Source organism: Abramis brama (genome assembly GCF_963993115.1).
Source record: "Abramis brama genome assembly, chromosome: 9".
Classification (NCBI taxonomy): Eukaryota; Metazoa; Chordata; class Actinopteri; order Cypriniformes; family Leuciscidae; genus Abramis; species Abramis brama.
Window position 1 is genome coordinate 44,581,425 of NC_139971.1, and position 25,980 is coordinate 44,607,404.

General features: G+C 38.2%; 2 protein-coding genes across 2 annotated transcripts in view; both read right to left on the reverse strand.

The window, feature by feature from the left end:
• Positions 1-86: 86 nt before the first annotated feature.
• On the reverse strand, positions 87-15,668 carry slc24a5 (solute carrier family 24 member 5). Its single transcript, XM_084123811.1, has 9 exons — positions 15,404-15,668; positions 14,578-14,757; positions 13,281-13,364; positions 11,513-11,616; positions 10,588-10,688; positions 9,178-9,449; positions 8,786-8,992; positions 3,558-3,659; positions 87-1,481 (listed from the first exon to the last, which is right to left on the reverse strand). The coding sequence occupies exons 1-9, from the start codon at positions 15,558-15,560 to the stop codon at positions 1,159-1,161; spliced, it is 1,530 nt and encodes a 509-aa protein (XP_083979937.1). The 5' UTR covers positions 15,561-15,668; the 3' UTR covers positions 87-1,158.
• Positions 15,669-16,997: 1,329 nt separating this feature from the next.
• Positions 16,998-25,980, reverse strand: part of thsd4 (thrombospondin type 1 domain containing 4) — a 46,593-nt gene continuing 37,610 nt past the window's right edge. Inside the window, exons 13-18 of the mRNA XM_084124206.1 lie at positions 24,247-24,448; positions 22,934-23,107; positions 22,434-22,607; positions 21,129-21,308; positions 20,268-20,496; positions 16,998-18,505 (exon numbers count right to left, since the gene is read on the reverse strand). Of these exons, the coding sequence (XP_083980332.1) occupies positions 18,375-18,505; positions 20,268-20,496; positions 21,129-21,308; positions 22,434-22,607; positions 22,934-23,107; positions 24,247-24,448 (1,090 nt within the window). The 3' untranslated portion in view covers positions 16,998-18,374. The remainder of the gene's footprint in view (positions 18,506-20,267; positions 20,497-21,128; positions 21,309-22,433; positions 22,608-22,933; positions 23,108-24,246; positions 24,449-25,980) is intronic.

Sequence of the window (25,980 nt, forward strand, 5' to 3'; positions counted from 1 at the left end):
GCGCGAATAAGAAATAAAAATAAGAAATGCTAACGGTGGTTTTAAAATGAAAAATGACCTTTCAAATTCTCATTTCTCATTTTTTTATGCATGATGGTAGTATTTCTTTATTTTTATTGTAATTCAGTGTTACAGTAATGCGAATCCCAGGCATGCGGACGAATGATCTGAGGTAGATGGAGAATATCAGAGCTGAGGAAATAAACCAGGTACAATCAACAAGATTATTAAACTACATTTGAACAAAGTGGTTTTCCTATTCGTAAAAGTACATGGTAAAAATATCACCATCTATCATTACACAGCCGTATCATTTCAATAAAAAATAGCTGATTTTTTAATGTGACTTTTTAACATGATTGGAATTACTGCATATAAAGTAAAATGTGAAAGTCAGTTTTAAAGAGTGTTTGAACAAGTTTTATGTGTATATATTAATTTGACTGTAAACGTTTGATACATTGAGATCAAAAGCATCACTTGTTACAGAATCACTTTTTTTTAATGGACCATCATTCTAAATAAATAGACTAATGGGGAAAAAAACATTTAAAAAAAAAACTTTAGTTAAAAAAAACCAACCTTTTATTTTTGTCCAAACACTGCCAAAAAATAATAATAATTCACAGTATTTTTGTCTTGTTTTCCAGCACAAATGTGACCCTGGATCACGTCACCAGTCACATGACGCACGGGTTTATCTGTGGCGATAGCCAACAATACATTGTATGGGTCAAAATTATCGATTTTTCTTTTCTGCCAAAAATCATTAGGATATTAAGATCATGTTCAAGAAAAATCAGTTAAAATGAAGTGAGTTTGTGTTTAAAAGAACAACTAATATCTGCCATTGGAGTCAGAAATATCTTAATTTGTTTTCTCTTTGAATTAAGATTCTATTTCTGACTCCAATGGCAGATATTAGTTGTTCTTTTAAACACAAACACTTCATTTTTTTTCAGTAAATAAGACTTAATATCTTCAGTCATTTCACTTCTCCAGTAAATCTACCTTGATTTAAGAATGTTTAGACGCGTGTGCTGGAAAACAAGACAAACATCAGAAAACGTCATTTTTTGCAGTGCAAACAGCCAGTGTCACATGACCATCGACTCGCCTGAGGGATTAAACCCGATGGCGTGGCGTTGGATCGGAGCGTCAGTCACTGCAGGTTCGGATCGGGTTGTTCCCGATGATCCCGAGCTCGTATAAGATCGAGAGCGTGGCGAAGAGAATGTAACACACCAGAGACACCAGACCCAGTTTCCAGTCCAACTTCCATCCGTTGATGTGAACGGCGGAGAAGAGGAAGACGATGGAGAGCAGGAGCGTACACGACATGAAGAGCAAGCCCTGGCTGTTGACCTCCACTGGAGAACCCGTGTCCACAAACACCGTCTGGATGAACCAGGGCAGGCCGAGACACAACATGTCGAAGACGTTTGAGCCCACGATGTTGGACATGGCCATGTCAGCTTTACCTGCGACACACGTCAAGAGTCCGCTTTATTTACACAGCGCTTCACACAGATAACAGGAGAATAATGCAACAGAGTTTGTTTCTAATAGAAAATAGCGTCAGTTCAGTGATGGTAATTTTTTTGTTGCAAGTTATTAATTTAGTTCATATATATATATGTCATCGTCCAGCTCAGTTCAGTTCTCATGTAATGGTGTTGATGCAGGAGATCAATAATGTTGTTGAATATTAAATTAAATGTCCCCGACTAAGCAAGACAAAAGGCAACAAAGACAAAAAAACTAAAAATGTATGAACTGTTAAAGGGGTGGTTGATTATGATTTGACTTTTCTAACTTTAGTTAGTGTGTAATGTTGAGCATAAACAACATCTGCAAAGTTACAACGCTCAAAGTTCAAAGCAAAGGGAGATATTTACTTTTAAAGAAATCGCTTTTTAAGGACTACAACAAACGGCTGGTAGAGACTACACCACATTCCTCTCGGGTTAGTGACATCACCAACCCTAGAATTTACATAAACCCCGCCCCCGAACACGATTTATAGATTATCAAGACAGAATATGAAATCATTCATTCAGAAATGTCCTGTTGCTTCTACATGTTGTCACTTCTTCTTGAGTCTCTCCATCATTGTCTGACTCCGGTTTGAACATAAAGGCTAAAAGTTTTTGAAATGTTCAGTGCATGTGTGTGTGAGGTAAAAGAACACAAGCTGTTGAAGCTCCGCCCCCTGTGCCGGGAGCAGCAGCTCATTTGCATTTAAAGAGACACACAAAAACGGTGCGTTTTTGCTCACCCTCAAAAAGTGACGATTTTATATATATAATATCTATATACAAATATCTGGGGGGTATTTAGTTAAAACTTCACACACACACTCTGGGGACATCAGAGACTTATTTTACATCTTGTGAAAGGGCATTACACCACCCCTTTAATATGCATGCGGCTTCATCTTCATTTTTTATTTTTTTTGAACTGTGTATTTTTTGAACTTTTTTTTTTTTTTTTTTACAAAACACTGTTATATAACATTTACTTAGTGAATATTTACAAGTAAATAAATATAAAAGGTGGGGAAAAAAACAAAAGAAAGAAAAAAGGAAATGCAAAGTTAAAATAAATACAAAAGTCCCGGACAGCGCTTCAGTAAATACACCACATACCAGTACATTATCTTCCTTCAAGCAAATATGTTTCAATAAGTGCCCACTTCTGTCGAAACAAGTCTGATTTCCTCAAATATATATATATCTGTTTCAGTCTTTGTGTTCATTCTGTCACAGCAGGTTCATGCACTTTCATCCAGTTCACAGTGATTATGTTCTAGCTGCCATTAACAATATATGTAATACAAATAAGTGGGATTTTTATCAAACTGAGCCGAGGGAAAAACCATCAAGCAAAAAATATATTGGGTGCATTGATAAATCTCCTAAAACTTCACTAATTTCCTCTTTAACCCCTTGTCAATACACTTGCACTTTGTAATATATTATAAATATATTCCCAGAATATATGCACATATAGTCTCCCACAATCCTGCTTCGTCTTAAGGAAACTGAACTCTGTCTATCACATCTTTACATCATAGAAGGAAAGTAAGTGGACATGTATATGTTCATTGCTAAGGCACTTTTAGGTAAATTGCCGTCATATATCTCAAATATCTTAACTTTATACAAATAGTTATTGTACTAGATCTCTATCACACATCCGGTTAAAAGTTCTGAAGGCATCCTCAGAATTTGGGAAACGTGCTTTTTCTTTTCATGCTCCCCGGGCCTGGAACCATCTGCAAATTTACTTAAACTAGAGATATTGCCACCTCCGAGTACTCTTAAATGTCTTTTGCAAAATGTTTTAAAGTGCTTTTCTTGATTTTTACTTTTTGTTTGTATGAGTATTGTTTTTTTATGGTTCTCTCTGTGGTTAACTCTATGTGCTGCCGTCTTGACCAGGTGACTCTGGAAGAAGAGATAGTGATATCTCAGTGGGATTTACCTGGTTAAATAAAGGATAAATAAATAAACTTGGTCACATGATGTTTGTATGCTTGAGGGCGGGTTCTTTACCTTCGCGAGCCACCATCACACTGGCCACGGTGTCGGGAATGCTGGTTCCTGCTGCCAGGAGCGTCATTCCCATGACTGTATCCGGGATTCCCAGCGTCTCACCTGAACAAAACAACAGGGCAGAACTTTACACTCTTAGAAAAAATTAATATGAAACATGAAGAACCCTTTAATGTTCTACATTTGAAGTGCCTGACGGAACCCTTTAAGGTTCTACATATGAAGGGCATGATGAAACCCTTTAAGGTTCTACACATGAAGCGCCTGATGAAACCCTTTAAGGTTCTACATATGAAGCGCATGATGAAACCCTTTAAGGTTCTACACATGAAGCGCATGATGGAACCCTTTAAGGTTCTACACATGAAGCGCATGATGAAACCCTTTAAGGTTCTACATAAGAAGCGCCTGATGAAACCCTTTAAGGTTCTACGTATGAAGGGCATGATGGAACCCTTTAAGGTTCTACATATGAAGCGCCTGATGAAACCCTTTAAGGTTCCACACATGAAGCGCATGATGAAACCCTTTAAGGTTCTACACAAGAAGCGCCTGATGAAACCCTTTAAGATTCTAAACATGAAGGGCATGATGAAACCCTTTAAGGTTCTACATATGAAGCACCTGACGGAACCCTTTAAGGTTCTACATAAGAAGCACATGATGGAACCCTTTAAGGTTCTACATATGAAGCGCCTGATGGAACCCTTTCATGTTCAACATATGAAGCGCCTGATGAAACCCTTTAAGGTTCTACATATGAAGTGCCTGATGAAACCCTTTAAGGTTCTACATATGAAGCGCCTGATGGAACCCTTTCATGTTCTACATATGAAGCGCCTGATGGAACCCTTTCATGTTCAACATATGAAGCGCCTGATGAAACCCTTTAAGGTTCTACATATGAAGTGCCTGATGAAACCCTTTAAGGTTCTACATATGAAGCGCCTGACGGAACCCTTTCATGTTCAACATATGAAGCGCCTGATGAAACCCTTTAATGTTCTACATTTGAAGTGCCTGACGGAACCCTTTAAGGTTCTACATATGAAGGGCATGATGAAACCCTTTAAGGTTCTACACATGAAGCGCCTGATGAAACCCTTTAAGGTTCTACATATGAAGCGCATGATGAAACCCTTTAAGGTTCTACACATGAAGCGCATGATGGAACCCTTTAAGGTTCTACACATGAAGCGCATGATGAAACCCTTTAAGGTTCTACATAAGAAGCGCCTGATGAAACCCTTTAAGGTTCTACGTATGAAGGGCATGATGGAACCCTTTAAGGTTCTACATATGAAGCGCCTGATGAAACCCTTTAAGGTTCCACACATGAAGCGCATGATGAAACCCTTTAAGGTTCTACACAAGAAGCGCCTGATGAAACCCTTTAAGATTCTAAACATGAAGGGCATGATGAAACCCTTTAAGGTTCTACATATGAAGCACCTGACGGAACCCTTTAAGGTTCTACATAAGAAGCACATGATGGAACCCTTTAAGGTTCTACATATGAAGCGCCTGATGGAACCCTTTCATGTTCTACATATGAAGCGCCTGATGGAACCCTTTCATGTTCAACATATGAAGCGCCTGATGAAACCCTTTAAGGTTCTACATATGAAGTGCCTGATGAAACCCTTTAAGGTTCTACATATGAAGCGCCTGACGGAACCCTTTCATGTTCAACATATGAAGCGCCTGATGAAACCCTTTAAGGTTCTACATATGAAGTGCCTGATGGAACCCTTTCATGTTCAACATATGAAGCGCCTGACGGAACCCTTTAAGGTTCTACATATGAAGCGCCTGATGGAACCCTTTAAGGTTCTACACATGAAGCGCATGATGAAACCCTTTAAGGTTCTACATAAGAAGCGCCTGATGAAACCCTTTAAGGTTCTACGTATGAAGGGCATGATGGAACCCTTTAAGGTTCTACATATGAAGCGCCTGATGAAACCCTTTAAGGTTCCACACATGAAGCGCATGATGAAACCCTTTAAGGTTCTACATATGAAGTGCCTGATGAAACCCTTTAAGGTTCTACATATGAAGCGCCTGACGGAACCCTTTCATGTTCAACATATGAAGCGCATGATGAAACCCTTTAAGGTTCTACATATGAAGTGCCTGATGAAACCCTTTAAGGTTCTACATATGAAGCGCCTGATGGAACCCTTTAAGGTTCTACACATGAAGCGCATGATGGAACCCTTTCATGTTCTACATATGAAGCGCCTGATGGAACCCTTTCATGTTCAACATATGAAGCGCCTGATGAAACCCTTTAAGGTTCTACATATGAAGTGCCTGATGAAACCCTTTAAGGTTCTACATATGAAGCGCCTGACGGAACCCTTTCATGTTCAACATATGAAGCGCCTGATGAAACCCTTTAAGGTTCTACATATGAAGTGCCTGATGGAACCCTTTCATGTTCAACATATGAAGCGCCTGACGGAACCCTTTAAGGTTCTACATATGAAGCGCCTGATGAAACCCTTTAAGGTTCCACACATGAAGCGCATGATGAAACCCTTTAAGGTTCTACACAAGAAGCGCCTGATGAAACCCTTTAAGATTCTAAACATGAAGGGCATGATGAAACCCTTTAAGGTTCTACATATGAAGCACCTGACGGAACCCTTTAAGGTTCTACATAAGAAGCACATGATGGAACCCTTTAAGGTTCTACATATGAAGCGCCTGATGGAACCCTTTCATGTTCAACATATGAAGCGCCTGATGAAACCCTTTAAGGTTCTACATATGAAGTGCCTGATGAAACCCTTTAAGGTTCTACATATGAAGCGCCTGATGGAACCCTTTCATGTTCAACATATGAAGCGCCCGGTGAAACCCTTTAATGTTCTACAAATGAAGCGCCTGACGGAACCCTGTAAGGTTCTACATATGAAGTATACAATACAATGTTTCTTGACAGTTTGAGTGTTATTTTCAGATTTTCTTACACATTATACCATTACTGTATAAGTTTGTGAAATATAAGCTCATTATTAAACAATATACTTTTGTTTAACTATTTCAAAAGATATTTATTTAAAAAATATATTATGATTTTTTAATTATGATGTTTTCTTGGGGTTTCACCATTTGACAACTTTGTCATAATAAATGATCAGAAACAAATTTTCTGGTGTTTTAATATTGGACCAGAGTCCTTTGTGATGTCATTTCCCGGCATCCTGCATGTTACACAACACCTCAAAAATCTGAAGCAGTTAACCGATTAACATTGATGATAATCATAAATGTTTCTTGATCATCAAATCATCATATTAGAGTGATTTCTGAAGGATCATGTGACACTGAAGACTGGAGTAATGATGCTGAAAATTCAGCTTTGATCACAGGAATAAATTACACTTTACTGTATATTCACATAGAGAACAGATGATTTACATTCTAATAATATTTCACATTTTTAGTGCATGTTTGATCAAATAAATGCAGCCTTGGTGAGCAGAAGAGACTCTTTCAAAAACGTTTGACTGGTAGTGTCAATATAAAGCAAAAGATTGATTTAAAAAAATTTCGTTTACACTTTATTTTAAGGTGTCATTGTTACAGTGTAATTATATATTTAAATACTGAGTAATATTAATTACATGTAACTACATGTACTTACTATAGGGTTAGGGTAGGATTAGGGTTTGGTTGAGGGTTAGTTGCATGTAATTATGCATATTTTACTGTTATTACTATGGTAAGTACATGTACAACAAGGACACTGTAAAATAAAGTGTTACCAAATGTTCAGTGAATTTTGGGGGGAAAAAACTATTTTTTCTGCTGAGCATGTGACCGCATCGCAGGCATCTCTGAGCTCAAAAGTTCAAAACTCTTAGCTCTCTCTCCCAGTACCTGCTCTTTAGCGTCGGCTCTAAAGCTCATGTGAATCTGTGTGACCGTGTGCAGGATAATAATCCTATTATATGCGGCTGCATCACATGGTTTCTCACGGGCCCCGTGGGGTTCAGAGAACGTAGGGGCCGACAGCATCATAATCCTTCAGGATACAGCGCTGGCATTTCAGGAATGGATTCAGGGAACATGTGACCCGTCTGTGTGTGACCCACTCAAACCCTGAACGTCTGCAGTGCGACTAGATGACGACTGAGGCTGGGAACACACGCAGTGATGCTGGATCAATGAGAAATACATCAGAAAGAACGAGACAAGACACCGATAAGAGCCGTGCATCTGCAAAATCCACAACACGGCACTGAAATGTTTCAGAAACATGACTAACATGCGGAATAATAATAATACTACATGTGATAGAGAGAGGTGATCTCTGAAATTTATGTCAGTTTCGTAGATTCAAGTGAGTATGAAAGACTCTGGGCAAAAAGTATCTTTTGAGAATTGTTCATTCTTGCTTGGAACAAATCTATTATTCGAACTAAACCGACAATATTTAAATCTCTCACTTGTCTTGATCTCTCAGTAGTTTTTGAGTCACTGTTGCACTGATATTGTTCTAGACAACACTATAAATACAATATATCTAGATCTAAATCCAGAGGAGCACTCGTATCACGGTTATATATCCTCATATCGACCAGCTCTGAAACACATTCTCTGAGGGTACATTTACACGACAATGATACGCTTAAAACAGAAGTTTTTCCTTTAAGTTTTTCGAGTAGACGACACCATTGTCAAAACGATCCCCATTCACACGGATCCGCAAAAACGACCAAAACCGCTGTATTCTGCAGCCAGGCCAGTAGATGGCGATGAAACACTATAGACTGAACACGTAATGCGCATGTGCATGACGTCATCGTCTTCAGAGACTCACGTTTTTGCTGTTTTTACCGTTTTCAAAAACGTGCACTTTGAAACAGTTTTCAAAAGTTTGTGTTTTCAAGCTCCCAAAACGCCGTTGTCGTGTAAACGAACAGCCAAAACGCATAGAAAGTTTTACGTTTTTAGTTGAAAACGGTGTCGTGTAAACAGCCCCTGACTTTCCGTCAAGAAGCTTTGAAAACGTGTGTATTGCGAAAAGAGCTACGCAAATAAATTCGACTTAACTTGTCGATCCTGTAGCTCATCTTGCTGATCATGACGCTTGCAATGCAAAGGTTGTGGGTTTGATTCCCAGAACACACACACACACACACCATTAATGCACTGCAGGTCCACCAGATGAATAAATGCTTCCACAGAATAAAAGAAAACAAAAGCACTCTTACCCACGACAGTGACCATCCACACCAGGACGTATGTGAAGGCGGAGATCCACACGGCCGACATCAGGAACGTGATCATGTACCATTTCTTCCAGAAGCGTCTCCTGCAGTCGGGAATGGTCAGGAACAACAACACGATGACCGGCAGAGACAAAACCCAGAGGATCCGCTTCAGGTCGTGTTCGGGAATCGTGAACACACTCTTCTGCTCTGAGAGAGAAACGTGCAAACGTGAGGCTGCCAGAAGGGTCTTTGGGTACCCCAAAAAATGTATGCCATCATTCCCTTTTGAAACCTTTATTTTTAAGAGTGGTCCCCAAAATGATAATGAACAGAAACAGACGCAACCGAAAAGCAGAAAAACACAAAAGCAGGTTTGTGACCTCATCACGTACCTTGTCCGATCTCGTTGAGGCCGTGCAGGCTGAGCGAGAGCTGGGAATACCCGGAGTCGTCCTGGAAGATGCCGCTGTCGGCTCGAGAGCGCCGGGGAACTCGCAGACTGACGTCGCTCCATCCCACCAGCGGCGTCTCCTCGCCGGAGCTCTTGCTCACACACACACAGCACGGGCTGAAGCGCTGCATCACGTACTCGCTGATCCTCAGGTCGAAGCACAGCACCAACACATACACCCCGTACACCAGCAGGAGACACGCGCCGTCATACCTGAACACACATCCGAGTTTGCATATAAATGTGTGTTAGCAGTGTGTGGACACAACCACCACAATGAAACAAATCCATTCACTCCTTTTTTTTTCATCCTCAAAAAGTCTAAACACTCAATGATCAAGCCATTTGGATTTTCTGAGTAATGTCATATTGCTCATGCTCCGCCCACGACCGCTGACGGACTGTCCCGTATTAGCATATTTCCCGTATTAGCATATTTCCGCTAGTTGCTCATTATCATTTAAAGAGACATGCACCGAAACGGGTCGCTGTGAACAGAGCTGTTCTTGAGGAGGTGAAAGGGTGTTTTACACAAACATTGAGGAATTTTAACCAAAGTATGTTACAAACTTTACATGACGACCCTAAAGAATCACACCAACTTGTGGATCTGGGCATCCGATGACCCCGATAAGGTCTGAGATTCTATTTTCACACATTAAAAAATAAATACGACCTCACGTTGTGTCAATCATGTTTCGAATGTTTTGATTTATGGCTTTGATTTTCTCACAGTTTTAGAGTAAAACATGTTTTTGAAAATAGTATTTTTGCACATTTTTCATAAAAATAAATGTAAAATTCTGTAACTTTTTTTTAGTTCACATTTTAAAACTTTTTTCACTTCAGCAATAATCTGCCAAGTGTCGTCTTTGAGAAGAGATCAAACTTCAGTCAGTGAGCATTTAAGATTTACCACAGTTTAAGTTGGAAATTTATTTGTCAGGTCTATGCTCAAAAAGTGAATAAATGGATTATAAATACAGCGTAAATATAATTTAAGGAACACGCCAACTTTTTGTGACTTTAGCTTATTCCCCGTATCCCCCAGAGTTAGATAAGTCCACACACACCCTTCTCATCTCCGTGCGTGCCGTAACTCTGTCTGACGCACCCACCGCTAGCCTAGCTTAGCACAAGATTGAAGACACTATATGGAGAAACATCCTGGAATGTTTTCCTCAAAAACCTTCATTTCTTTTCCACTGAAGAAAGAAACACATGAACATCTTGGATGACGAGGGGGAGAGTGAATCATCAGGAGATTTTAATTCTGAAGTGAAGTAATCCTTTAATGAAACCGTTAGCAAAACATTCTTAGAATGTATTAATGTTAGCATCACAGACTCACCAGTAAACTCTGTTATCTGAGATTATGGCGATGACTGCGGCGACGCTGATGGCGTATGCGAGACAGTCTCTGAATAACGGCCAGCATGTGAGACGAGCCGTCTGAACAGAGCAAACACACACACACACACACACACAGGTGAGATACAGAGACAACAGACACACACCGACACATTAATATCCCAGACAGCAACAGAAGGGGCTTTCGCACCGCGTAGTTCTAGGAACTAGCCACCAGGGTTTACAATCTGTCTAATACGTAATTAGCTATAACTGTTATACATAGAAAGTAGACGGTAATGAAGAGTTATTAGCGTATGTGTGTGTTTGATGTCCAGTGTTGATGAGCAGAAACACATAATCATGTTTCTCTTGATCTCCTCAAGTCGCGTTGGGTTTTCTCCTCAGTGTAAAGGTTGAGAGCTCCATCTATCACTGTTTTACATGTTCGTAGAGTTAGTTTCTGGAGTACATATATAGGCTATAATCTGTGTGTTTAAACAGCCTTTATTAAAAATGGCGTGTGCTGGTGTTTCGCGTGCGTTTGGCCAATCAGAGAACACTAACGTCACTGTAGTTCCTATAGCGCTGGTTTAGACCGACTCTGGAGTAGGAGTAAATTAGTTCCTCCAAAAGGAGTTCCTAGAGCTAAAATCGTTCCTAGTTCCTGCGGTGCGAACAAACACGCCGACATCCACCAGTAGTTCTAGGAACTATGAAGAGGTTCCTCCGGTGCGAAAGCCCCTAAAGTGTCGGATGTGTGCCGGATGTGGGCCGAATGAGGGCCGGATATGTGCCGAATGAGGGCCAGATGTGTGCCGGATGTGTGCCGAATGAGGGCCGGATGTGGGCCGAATGAGGGCCAGATGTGTGCCGGATGTGGGCCGACACTGTGGGGGTGTCTGGGTAATGATGATGTCACACACCACAGAGGTCAAGAGGCCACACGCCGCACAGATGCACAGGAGGTTGTACACGGCCGATCCCATGATGGTGCTCACGCCGATATCTCCTTTAGTCACGAACACACCTGAGGAGGAACGCATCAAACACACGGGAAATCAGACGGACATTCCAAATGAAGAAAGTGTTTTTGCTTCCAAGACACAACATACAATTACCTAGATGGGAAAATCTAGTGCGTTCTTTCATTACCCCCAAATTAAAAGTAAAGAATTATCTACACCAGAGTTATGCTGGAGGATATGTGGGCATGCGGATGTTGACCAGAAATATAACCTTTCTGGAACATGGCTTTGATGGAGATCCAGATTTTAGGATATGAAATACCAAGAAATTTCATTACATTGCAACCATCACGCACTCAGTGTTCAGAGGAGATGAATATCTTGTTCAGAAGAGTATTACAAGGCATTGGTATTAGCCAGACATCCCCTTACTTGGAGAATGGATAGAAATTGTAAAAGAAATATGGAATATGTAAGAATTGACTTTTATTTTGAGACTTAAAAAGGACTTATTTCTAAAATACTGGAAGAAATGGATTGAGTACTGTAATGTTAACAATCAATGACTATATGTGAATCTATACTTGCTGACAAAACAGAATGTATGTGTCTTTCTAAATGTTGTATGCTTAAAAAAACATCAATAAAAATACAGTAAAAAAAAAAAAGAAGAAAAAAAGAAAGAAATCAAACCGGACAATTCTTGGTTTTAATGGAATATAGACCTTATTCACAGCAGCGACATCTCTAAAATATCGTTCCAAGAAAATTCATTAGACAAAAAGCCCCCGACAATATGAGCTGTGGAAAATCATCAGTGATCTGGGAGCTTTATACAGCGGATGTAAATGAAAACACGGTAAGTTTATGTCACAGTGTCTGGTTTGTGTTCCCCGGGTAAACACTAGAGGTCCTCTTCCTCCACGGTGTCATTCACTCATTTGACTACATTTCCCATCATCCTGTTCTGTCTATTCATTGATCATTGCACACAGCTGTTTCCCGTCACCTTGTTAGTTTCTGTCTATTTATACCCTGTCTGTTTCTGTGATTGTTGTGGATTCCTTGTTTAATGTCACACCACTTCCTGAGGTCTGTTCTTTCTTGTTTCATGTCTGTTTCTTGTTTTTGGATTGCCTGTATGATTTTGACCCTTGCCTGGACTGGATTACGAATACGGATTACCCCAATAAAGCTGCACTTGGATCTTACCTGTTTGTGTGTGCGTTCCGTGACAGTTTATCCCTCGCAGCCTCGCTCTCATACCTGTCATGGCGCTGCTCTGAATAAGGTCTATTGCAGTGTTTATTCTAAATGATTATAATTATTGTGTTAATAATCTTGAATCAGAATAAGTTCCTCTTGCAGCATCTCTTCTCTTCTCTGATGACGAGGGCGGGGCAACCTGTCACTCACATGAGATCAGCCAATAGCAAATCACAACCATCCAATCAATTCCCCACAGACACAATCAAGCCCCGCCCACAAAAATGTGGAAATTTAATGTTCAGGTCTATGCTCAAAAAGTGAATAAATACAGCGTAAATATAATTTAGTACCATAAAATCCCCTAAAAATACAAAATATCAAATAAAAAAACATTATCGAACTAAAATATAGTACGTTAATTTCAATTCTGTCATTTTTGACCGACACGTGAAAAACAACAGAGGGTTTTTAAAGAGATGTCATTTGAGATATTTCTATCCTGTTGGCAGAAGATTACCTAGAAACGCAGTGACGAGTTCTGGCGCCGAACTTCCCGCTGCCATGAAAGTGGCTCCAGCAACATCTTGTGAAAGACCGAGACCTGAAACACAACCAGATCCAATCAAATCCCACTCGGACACACTGCCGGACGACTAACCCATAACCCAAACCCATAACCCATAACCCCATAAATCCAACCCATAACCCATAACCTACAAACCCAACCCATAACCCATAAACCCAACCCATAACCCATAAACCCATGACCCATGACCCATGACCCATAACCCATAACCCATCCCATAAACCCATAACCCATGACCCATGACCCATGACCCATGACCCATGACCCATAAACCCATAACCCATGACCCATAACCCCATAACCCATGACCCATAAACCCATAACCCATGACCCATAACCCATAACCCATAACCCATCCCATAAACCCATAACCCATGACCCATAACCCATGACCCCATAACCCATGACCCATAACCCATAAGCCATGACTCATGACCCATGACCCATAACCCAACCCATAAACCCATAAACCCATAACCCCATAACCCCATAACCCCATAACCCCATAACCCATGACCCATGACCCATGACCCATAATCCAACCCATAAACCCATGACCCATAAACCCATAACCCATGACCCATGACCCATAACCCATGACCCATAACCCAACCCATAAACCCATGACCCATGACCCATAACCCAACCCATAAACCCATGACCCATGACCCATAACCCATGACCCATAACCCATGACCCATAACCCATAAACCCATAACCCATGATCCATGACCCATGACCCATGACCCATAACCCATAAACCCATAACCCATAACCCATAACCCATAAACCCATAACCCATAACCCATGATCCATGATCCATGACCCATGACCCATAACCCATAAACCCATAACCCATAACCCATGACCCATTACCCATTACCCATAACCCATAAACCCATAACCCATGATCCATGACCCATGACCCATGACCCATGACCCATAACCCATGACCCATGACCCATAACGCATAAACCCATAACCCATAACTCATGACCCTAACTAGAGTTCTGTAAAGGGTCCCGAAAAACTCACGGGTTTCGGGTCGGGTTCGGGCTATTTACTGTGAGAAATGGACCTCAGGTTCGGGCTTAAAATATAACCGTAATTGTCGGGTCAGGTCGGGTTAATGATTTCGGGTACGGGTCAGGTTTGGGTCGAGTTCGGGTTGGGTACGGGTCGGGTTCGGGCTTCAGTTTAAAGCCCGTTCAGATCTCTAACAGCTTACGCTCGCTGATGACCTCCAGAGACGGCAGAAAGTAATCATCACACACGATGGAGACGGCCAGAAGCATGTAGAAGATGATCATGAAATAAATCAGGATCCCTCCGTCTTTCCTCTCCTGAAGCGTGAAGAATCCCTCGGGAAACTCAGAGGACTGAGGCGGGATGCATTCGCTCGCATTTTCTGCAGAACACACACAGATCTCCATTATCAGCCGTTGTGTTTGAGTCTTGAGTTCTGACCCACATTCAGCTTTCTGACACACAACATCTGTGTTTAAAATCTTATAAATGTTAAATCAATATATTGCTTTATGTTGAATGAGTGGCCAGGATGATTTTCACAATGTTTTGAAGCAAACAATTCTAGGCTACAAGATCCAGTTCTCAAAAGTCTTCTGGGTTTTATGGCCTTATTTCAGTGACTTTATAGGTAACAGAAATAAGCACAAATGTCAAAACACCACTTTAACCCTCTGGTGCTCTTCGTCATTCTTGACCGAAAAATAAATAAAAAAAAAATGTAATAAAAAATTAATTTACTCGGAATGGTACAAAACTTGGTAAAGGTTTGTGAACACACACAAAAATCATGGACATCATTTGAAAAGGTTTAAGACAGTATTCAGTGCTCATATTACTGATTTAACCGCACTGACGCACTCAGATGAGAACAACACTGAACTGGAGAAGTTTATGTGAAGTTTCCAACATGAACGCTGTTGTTTTCCTCTGAATTAAGCGGCTCTGAGACCGTCTGTGTTGTATAAAGTTCAGTCAGTCTCTGACTCTCAAACGAATCTCAACATTAATCAAACTCTCTCACTCACCGACATCCCGACGGACTCTGGGAGAAGCCGAACCCGGAAAACTCTTTGCCACGCAGAAGACGAGATGAATCGCTGCGAATATAAGCAGAACTACAGCGATGATACACAGCAGAACGTCCCTGCGCTTCTCCCGGTGAAGAAGTGTGTGTTTCCTCATCGTTCCCACCGATTACTGATGCTTGAGGAGGTTCATGGAGCTGTCGGTGAGTGTGTGTGTGTGTGTGTGTGTGTGTGTGTGTGTGTGTCACAAGACTCATTATTCTGCATAAACGAGTCTCAAGCCTTCAGGGCTGAAACAGTTTGACAAATACAAATGTTATCATGCAGAATGATGTGCCTCTTAAGCAGATAAATCCATTCTTTGTGCAAATTAAATCTGTGCACATCATTTATGGCCCACACTTACATAAATGACTCTGAATTATTCATATTTTGAGAAATGTCCTCACGTTTTCTCGCTGGATGTGATCGGATGGATTTGGTCTGACTTCTGGATATTCTAGATCAGGGGTTTCCAATCTTTTAGATCATCCCCATCCTCACATTTAAAAGGCAACTGTATATTTTTATGCATAAAGACCTAATTATTACTATAAAAATGTATATTATAAATGTGTAGAATATTATTTGGAAAATGTTTAGTTTCTGTATATGCTGTATCGTTGCATTCTTTCCTACTCACCGACTTTTAGATGGAATATTTATTTAAATAAAAATTAACTGATCTATTTAAATACATTTATTTATTTTAGTCAAATGTATTATTATTTATTGAAATCCATTTTTATTTATTTTAATCAAATTGATTTATTTCAATCATGTTTTTTTATTTATTTTTGTTTATTTACTTTTTATTTACATCAACTTTGATTTATTTTAATCAATTCATTTCAATCAAATGTGTTAATGATCATGATTTCTTTCATCATTTTAAAAAAAAACAAATGTATTTATTTTAGTCATGTTTTATTATTGTAATAAAGTTATTTATTTATTTATTTACATAAAATGTTTATTTCAAATATTTATTTTTTATATTTTTTTATATTTTTTATATTTTATCATGTTTAATTTATTTACATCATTGCATTTTTTCTACTAACTATACTGTTAGATGTATGATTTATTAATACAATTTCATTTATTTTTATCAACTTATTTTAATAAAATATTTTAGTTTATTCATTTTATTTTTCTTTACATAAAATTGTCTTTATTTATTTATCATTATAAATGTATTCATTTTAATCAGATTTATTAACTTATTTAAATGCATATTTATCCAATTATTTAAATAAATAATAAATAAATAAATCTGATTAAAATAAATAATCTGAAATCTGATTAAAATTAAAAAAATATTTGGTATTATTAATTGGTATTATTCATTTATCATTATAAATGTATTCATTTTAATCAGATTCATTAACTTATTTGTTGAAATAAATATTTATTCAATTATTTAAAAAAAAATTGTAATATATTCAAATGTATTTATGCTACATTAGTTAGTTTAATCTTCCTTTTCCCAGGACCCCAGTTTAAAAACCCCTGATTCTTCTGAAGATTCACTCAGATCAACAGAATTCAACTTTAGACTTTATTCATGTTTATAATGAGTAAAAAGATACAGCTCAACGGTTCTCAACGAGTATGAAGATGTCAACAAATCTGTTTCAAAACTACAAAAATGAATGTGTTCAAAATATAAATACACGCTAGTACAATAAATCATACGACTGCCTGTGATCATGTCAGCTCAAAGCTCTTTTCATTTGTGTTGTTATTATTATGGAGCTAAAATTGTCTCAAAATTAATCAAGGCACATTTTGCTTCTTGATTCAAAGCTCTGATGATTGGCTGGATGGAAAACCCACATCTGATTGGCTAAAAGAAAGCCTCAAACATTCAGAAATGAGCTTCGCATTTCTGAATCTAATTTTGTGAACATGAATCAGTTTGTGAATATATAAACTTTGTTTGTGAACGTGAATAAGCTTACACATTTGTGAGTCGTATTTTGTAAATACATTATTTTTAGGTTATTAAAGTCCCCCTGTGGTGTAAATCCAGCGTTTAATGTAGTTTATGTGTCTATGTGGTGTTTTTAATGTGCTTTAAGACAAACCATGTGTAAATTCATAAGTCGACTCCATTGCTGAGTATTTCCTCCTTAAAACTGCAGTGAACCAAAGACAGTCTCAAAAACACGCTTTGAAATCGCTGGTGTTTCTGACGTCACAAACTACCTTGTAACCAATCAGATCAACGTGTGATCGTCAACCAGTGGATCTCTGAGCTGAGTGAGTGAGTGGAGGCGGGGCTCATTTGCATATTCATAGAACCACGCATACTAAATGAGGCAAGGGTGTCGAGTTACATTCAAGATATTTTAAGGCATGAAGGAAAAGGAAAAAACGTTTAAATATGTAATTTTGGTGATCAAAGATGAGTTTTAACAGGACTTTAACACGTTTAATTCTCGTTTAATGTTCTCTGACATCCAGGTTTTTAAATGTTAACATTGAACGAACGTTATATTAACGTTACAGGAGGAACGTTTGTTCATAACTTTGGGAACGTTCCCTGTTAGCTGAGATCTGACTGCTGTGTTTCTGAACTGAGGAACCGGATCTGAACACGTTCACACTGCAGTTTTAGGGAATTCCACGACTGAATTCAGATTAAATCCACGCAGTGTGAACAGAACAGAACTGAACAGAACTGAACAGAACTGAACTGGCTGTTAATACAGTGACACACACTCCGTGTATTTTCCCTGTGTTTCGTACAGTTCGTGACACTGACACACGGCACCTGATGTGATCCTGTCGAGATCTCTAGAGTTTCACGCTGGGTTTGGGTTCCGGCCGGAGAACCACAGGCGCAGTTCAGCGGGTTCTCCCGAGCGGTTGGTCTGTAATGTCTCTCGCTCTGGGAGGGAGTCCGTGTTCGAGGCGGTGTGTGTCCTCAGGGTCGGCGTCTCGTGTTCTCCGCACGCCTGCAGGACGCGCAACACGCCGTCTGATAGTAGTCGTACACGCAGAGACGGGCCTGGACCACCACGTTACAGTTGAAGTATTTATCACGACACTTTTCATCTGCAAAACACAGAAATTAAACAGATACTCACCAAATCATGTTCAGGTCACAGCATAAAAAAATACATATATTTTTTATTTAAATATATATATTTAAACATTTATTTTAAATTTCTACATGCAAAATACAGTTTATATATATAAACACACACACACATATATATATATATATACACACACACACATTTATTTATTTATTTATTTAAAAACAAATATATATATATATATATATATATATATAATTATATATAATATTGTAATATATATGCAAAATAGTTAATATATATATTTATATACATATATAAATTCTACATACAAAATACAGTTTATATAAATACATTTTTTATAAATGTATTTATTTAAAAAAATATATATAATTATTTTTAGATTTTATAATTATCTTTACATTTTTAGACGCAAAATACAGTTATATATATATATATATATATATATATATATATATATATATATATATATATATATATATATTTAATATTTGTTTTTCAAATTTTCAAAAAACTGTTTGCAAAATACAGTGTATATATAATATATATATTAGGGCTGTCAATCGATTAAAAATTTTAATCGATTAATCACATGATTGTCGTGAGTTAACTCGTGATTAATTGCATTTAATCGCACATTTTTTTATTTGTTCTAAATATGCCTTAAATTAATACTTTTCAAGTTTGTAATACTCTAATCAACGTGGGCATGGATAAATATAGATGCTTTATGCAAATGTATGTTTATTATTGAAACCATAGTCAATATAGAGCATGAAGACGAGACATGTTTCAAAGGTCATAGATGTTTTTTCAAAGAACTTGTTCATGTCTATTAGACACATGTAGAAAGAACAAAGAAATGCCAGGTTCCCATTACTTCTCTTTCTTTGCACTGAGCAATTTACTAACAATTTTTTTTTAGATTTTTGCATGACAGGGCAGCTCTTCTGAAAATGCTAAATGTACATTTAGCATTTATTATTACATTGTAGTTTGTCTCTCTCTGTGCCCATTTTGATGAAGCTAAATTCTCAATAAAACTGTTTTCATTGGTATATTTTACTGTTTCTGTTGTCAAACAGCGGAATGAATTTGAAATGGTGACTGAAACGCGACCCAATAAACATAACCAGCTCTCCCTTCCAAGACGTTAATCTGCACAAAAATTCTGATAATCGAGCCATCGTCTGGTGAAATCAAATACACATAAGCTAAAGACAATATCCGTGTATATTTGTAAAATTAGAGAAGCAACATAATATCTGTTTAACTGAATTAAAGCGCTGCTCCTCCGCGCAAGACGCAGAGAGAGAGAGAGAGAGAGAGAGAGAGAGAGAGAGAGGCGCGCGCGCGTGTGTGCTGAGAGAGCAGTACCGGCGGTAGGCTACTGGTAGATTCTCAGAAACTAAATAAGGTTTGGGCGCTTTGTTGAAGGAAAAAAAATCGCTAAAGGGGTCTGCAATGTCGCTAAGTTGCCAACACGGTGTATCTCCATTTCTCCAACTAGGGGTTGGGCCACGGGTCAAACAGAAAATATGCGCTGCGTTAATCGCGCGTTAAAGAAATTAGTACCGTTAATATGATTTTGCGTTAACGCGTTATTAACGCGCTAACTTTGACAGCCCTAATATATATATATATATAATTTTTTTAATAAAAAAATAATTATGTTCTATATGCAAAATAATGTTTCTTTCTTTTGATTTTGGTTTGATCTTGCCACTTGATATTTATATATTCATGAAGGAACTGACCAATCAGAGGAAGGCAAGGCTCAGGGTTACACTCCTCCCTCTCGTGGGGCTTTAGTGTTTGCTCACAGCGGTCACTGCTGGTCATGTGATCATCAGAGAGACTGCTGGTCATGTGATCATCAGAGAGACTGCTGGTCATGTGATCATCAGAGAGACTGCTGGTCATGTGATCATTAGAGAGACAGCGCACCTCTCGCACACGGTAACCGGACTCACACGACTTCGAGCACTGGATACATGCAAACATCAACACAGAACAACAGAATAATATATATTAACTCATATTTCTCTCGGGTTAATGCAACACATGGACACTATACTAGACACAGTATTGTGGATTTGAATCTATGTAAGTGTAAGACACTGTATGGTAATAGGACGTTTGAATATACAGGTGCGTGTCACTCAGTGGACGTGTGTGTGTGTCTGTGTCTCTGTGTGTGTGTCTCAGTGGATGTGTGTGTGTGTGTGTGTCTCCGTGTGTGTATGTCTCAGTGGGTGTGGATGTGTGTGTGTGTGTGTGTGTGTGTGTGTGTCTCAGTGGATGTGTGTGTGTGTGTGTGTCTCCGTGTGTGTATGTCTCAGTGGGTGTGGATGTGTGTGTGTGTGTGTGTGTGAGTGTGTGTGGGTGTGTGTGTGTGTGTGTGTGTGTGTGTCTCTGTGTGTGTGTGTCTCAGTGGATGTGTGTGTGTGTGTGTGTGTGTGTGTGTGTGTGTCTCTGTGTGTGTGTGTCTCAGTGGATGTGTGTGTGTGTGTGTGTGTGTGTGTGTCTCCGTGTGTGTATGTCTCAGTGGGTGTGGATGTGTGTGTGTGTGTGAGTGTGTGTGTGTGTGTGTGTGTGTGTGTGTGTGTGTGTCTCACCGTGCTCCAGTCGGTGTGGAACCACTTTGCTGCGCAGGTTTTGATGAAGCAGTTCTTCTGGCTGATCGGTCGGTCTAGAGACGAACACTCGAACGCCGGCATCACCGAGAAACCCTCGTCTGAGCTCATCAGACACACCACTGCCCTGTGCTGACTGCCCACGCCACACTCCGCTGAGCACTGACACACACACACACACACACACACACACACACACACACACACACACACCGCTCATGAACACACCAACACAAGACCAATGCACCATCATCTCAAACAGGGATTCACAAACTTTTCCCAAACCCAGAAATTAATGTCAATAATTTATATTCATTTAGCATTTTATGATTCAATTAGCCTAATTAGTTTAGCATTCATTCATTTAGCATTTTATGATTCAATTAGCCTAATTAGTTTAGCATTCATTCATTTAGCATTTTTAGTAATTGTTTATGTAGTTTTTATTTTAAAATAATTTTTGCATTTTAGGATTCAGTTTTTTTTTTTGTGTTTATTTTGATTGTTTATTCATCTTAAAATTTAAAATGTATTATAAAATCATTTATATTAATTTACCATTTTTATAATATACTACATTTTAGCAAGTATTTATTTTGATTGCTTCATTTTACAATTATTTATTTTAATTTTGCATTTTTATGATTTAATAAATGGTGTTTATTATTATTCTTTTTATTTTTAAAATCATTTATTTTAATTCTGCATTTTTGTGATTTAATAAATGTTTTCTAAGTATGTATTTTTATCGTTTTTATTTTACAATCATTTATATTAATTTTGTATTTTTATGATTTAATAATTTTATTGTAAGTGTTATTATTCTTTTTATTTAAAAATATTAGTAAATGTTTTATTTTAATATAATTTATATTAATTTAGCATTTTTATAATTTAATGCATTTTGGTAAGTGTTTATCTTGGTAGTTTTTATTTTAAAATCGTGTACATTAATTTTGCATTTGTATGATTTAATTTAGGTATTTTTATAATTTAATATATTTTTAGTAAATGTTTTATTTTTATTGTTTTATTTTAATATAATTTATTTTAATTTTGCATTTTTAGGATTGAATATTTGTTTATTTTTATTATTATTATTATTATTATTATTATTATTATTATTTTAATTTTAAAATAACTTTTTCTTTTTGTGATTTAGTTAGTTTTTAGTAAATGTTTTATTTTAATATCATATATATTAATTTAGCATTTTTATAATTTAATGTATTTTGTTAAGTCCAGGGCCCTGATCTGACCAGCACAGGGTTATCCTGAGGGCCGTACCTGAGTCCAGGGCCCGGTGACCCACTCGGTGTGGCTCTCGCAGGGGCCGCTGTTGCAGGACTGAGTCTCGACTGGCCGATCGGACCCGCAGTCCTCCAGAGGCAGAGCGCTGGTGTGATCGCTGAGACACACAACACTACGAGTCCGCAGACCCACGCCACAGTCCGCAGAGCACTGCCGAACACACACACACGAGAGTCAGCGCAGCCACACACACCTGATCAGAAACTAGGACTGCACGATTAATCGCAATGAAACCGAACGTGATTTGGCGATTTGATTTTGCTTTTTCAAATGCACGTTATAAGCGACTCGAACTCACAGTGCTTTCAGAGTGAGCCGCGTTTACTGAGCCGTACGTCACTGACGAGCTGCACATTACAAATAATCTCAGACTTGGCGATTTCAAAATCGTGATAAGCCAAATCGGTTTAAGAGCGATTACATGGAAATTGCTATAATCGTGCAGCGCCATCAGAAGCCAGTCTAGCGTGACTCACCCGAGCGCTCCACTCGCTGAAGAACCAGCTCTTCGAACACGGACCCGCGTCACAGTTTTCCACGTCACTGGGACGCAGTTTCATGTTGCACTCGTCGTCTGCCACGATATCACCAACATTACTGACACAGTGCACCTCACGTGACCTCTGACCCACGCCGCAGGGCACAGAACACTGACAACACACACACACACACACTAATGCACAGATGCTTCTAACCAAGCGGCAACCTTCCGGTCTCTCTCTCTTGAGTCCAACACTGAGAGACTTAAACTGCAGTTCATCCACTGGCCACTAGAGGCCGGCTGCAGAAGAGGGTCATTACCCATAAACCCCTGTGTTAAAATGCCCAACTTTACAGCAGAAAAACACGTTTACAGTCTGGTACTAAAAGTGGTTTTGGTCTATAAAGCTAATCTTGCCCTTCATGACGACTGTGAGGGGGGGGAATTTTTATATAACTCATCCGTTTAAATTATATTAAGCCCTAAAGTTCTGCATAATTAAGGGCGTGGCCACTTGAGTGACAGGTGGATTGCCACTGATGTCACTGCTAGCCGTTTGTCTGCTGTCTGTTAGCGTCACGTCACCTCAGCTAATCCGCCTCGCTGCACATTTCCGTTTATCCAGGAGTGACGCTGCCAAGATGGCGACGGCCGGCTCCGCCCACTTTGGCCTTCAGAAACGCTCTTCAGAAACCTGACGTCTCGGACACTACGTCCATATTTTGATACAGTCTATGCTTCTACCTCATGGTTGAAATTTGGAACTGCCACAGTAAAGCATGTGTGTGTGTTTTTAGTTTTACTTGTACCCTACTAATGAGACTTTCCTTTCCGCCTTTGTCGCCTTTCTTCGCCTTTGTCTTGCTTAGTCGGGGACATTTAATTTAATATTCAACAATATTACTGATCTCCTGCACTGACACCATTATATGAGAACTGAACTGAGCTGGACGATGACATCGATGTTTTCTCCAGAGAGGCTATTTAGATTAATGAACTAAATTAATAACTTTTTTACAACAAAAATGAGCCATCACTGAACTTACTTAAGCTGGACTGTGACGCTATTTCTTCAAGAAACAAACTTTGTTGGATTATTTTCCTGTTATCTCTGTAAAGCGTCTGTATTGTTAAAAGCACTATATAAATAAAGCTGACTTGACTTGACTAGTGTTTTATTGCAGGTATCAAACCCAAACGAGTCCAAAGCTCCGCCCACTGCCCCCGCTGATAGGCTGTCGCTCAGAGTCCTCACGTGTGTGGCCAATCAGCGGGGAGGAGGGGCTGTGACTGACAGCTGTCACTCACGGGACTCCAGTCCGAGCGGATCTGCCACTCGCTGCAGATCTTCAGCTGGCAGGTGCTGCTGGTCTCGGGCCGCTCCGCGCGGCATCGGCTGGTGTGTGTGTTCAGCGTGCGGTTGGCGTACACCTGACGACACAAGACCTGGCGATGCTGAAGACCCAAACCACACGTCTTACTGCACTCCGACCACTCGCCAATGTCCCAGCTGAACACACACACACACACACACACACCAGTCAGAAGAGGTCGTGTCATTACGTGACTGTAGTGACGTCTGAAGACAAATCTCTAAACGGAACAAACCTGACAATATTTAACTAAAAAAATCAACAATATTTAAAACCCTAAATCAAACAAAAACGACAATATGTAAATCTCTTAATGGAACAAAAACGATAATATTTAAATCTCTTAATGGAACAAAAACGATAATATTTAAATCTCTGAATGGAACAAAAACGGCAATATTTAAATCTCTTAATGGAACAAAAACGATAATATTTAAATCTCTAAATCAAACAAAAACTACAATATTTAAATCTCTGAATGGAACAAAAACGACAATATTTAAATCTCTGAATCAAACAAAAACGACAATATTTAAATCTCTGAATGGAACAAAAACAACAATATTTAAATCTCTGAATCAAACAAAAACGACAATATTTAAATCTCTGAATGGAACAAAAACGACAATATTTAAATATCTGAATCAAACAAAAACGACAATATTTAAATCTCTGAATGGAACAAAAACGACAATATTTAAATATCTGAATCAAACAAAAACGACAATATTTAAATCTCTTAATGGAACAAAAACGACAATATTTAAATCTCTTAATGGGACAAAAACGATAATATTTAAATCTCTTAATGGAACAAAAACGATAATATTTAAATCTCTTAATGGAACAAAAACGACAATATTTAAATATCTTAATGGGACAAAAACGATAATATTTAAATCTCTTAATGGAACAAAAACGATAATATTTAAATCTCTAAATCAAACAAAAACGACAATATTTAAATCTCTAAATCAAACAAAAACTACAATATTTAAATCTCTGAATGGAACAAAAACAACAATATTTAAATCTCTGAATCAAACAAAAACGACAATATTTAAATCTCTTAATGGGACAAAAACGATAATATTTAAATCTCTTAATGGAACAAAAACGATAATATTTAAATCTCTGAATCAAACAAAAACGACAATATTTAAATCTCTTAATGTAACAAAAACGACAATATTTAAATATCTGAATCAAACAAAAACGACAATATTTAAATCTCTTAATGGGACAAAAACGATAATATTTAAATCTCTGAATGGAACAAAAACGATAATATTTAAATCTCTAAATCAAACAAAAACGATAATATTTAAATCTCTGAATGGAACAAAAACGACAATATTTAAATCTCTGAATGTAACAAAAACGATAATATTTAAATCTCTAAATCAAACAAAAACGATAATATTTAAATCTCTGAATTGAACAAAAACGACAACATTTAAGGACGGCTAAATGTAAGTCTATAATCGAACAAAAACAAAAATATTTAAATCTAGAATCGAAAAAAAATATATATTTAAATATCTTAATGGAACTAAATCTCTTACTTGTCTTGATCTCTCAGTAGTTTTTGAGTCACTGCTGCACTGATATTGTTCTAGACCACACTATAAATACTGCATCTAGATCTAAATCCAGAGGATCACTCGTA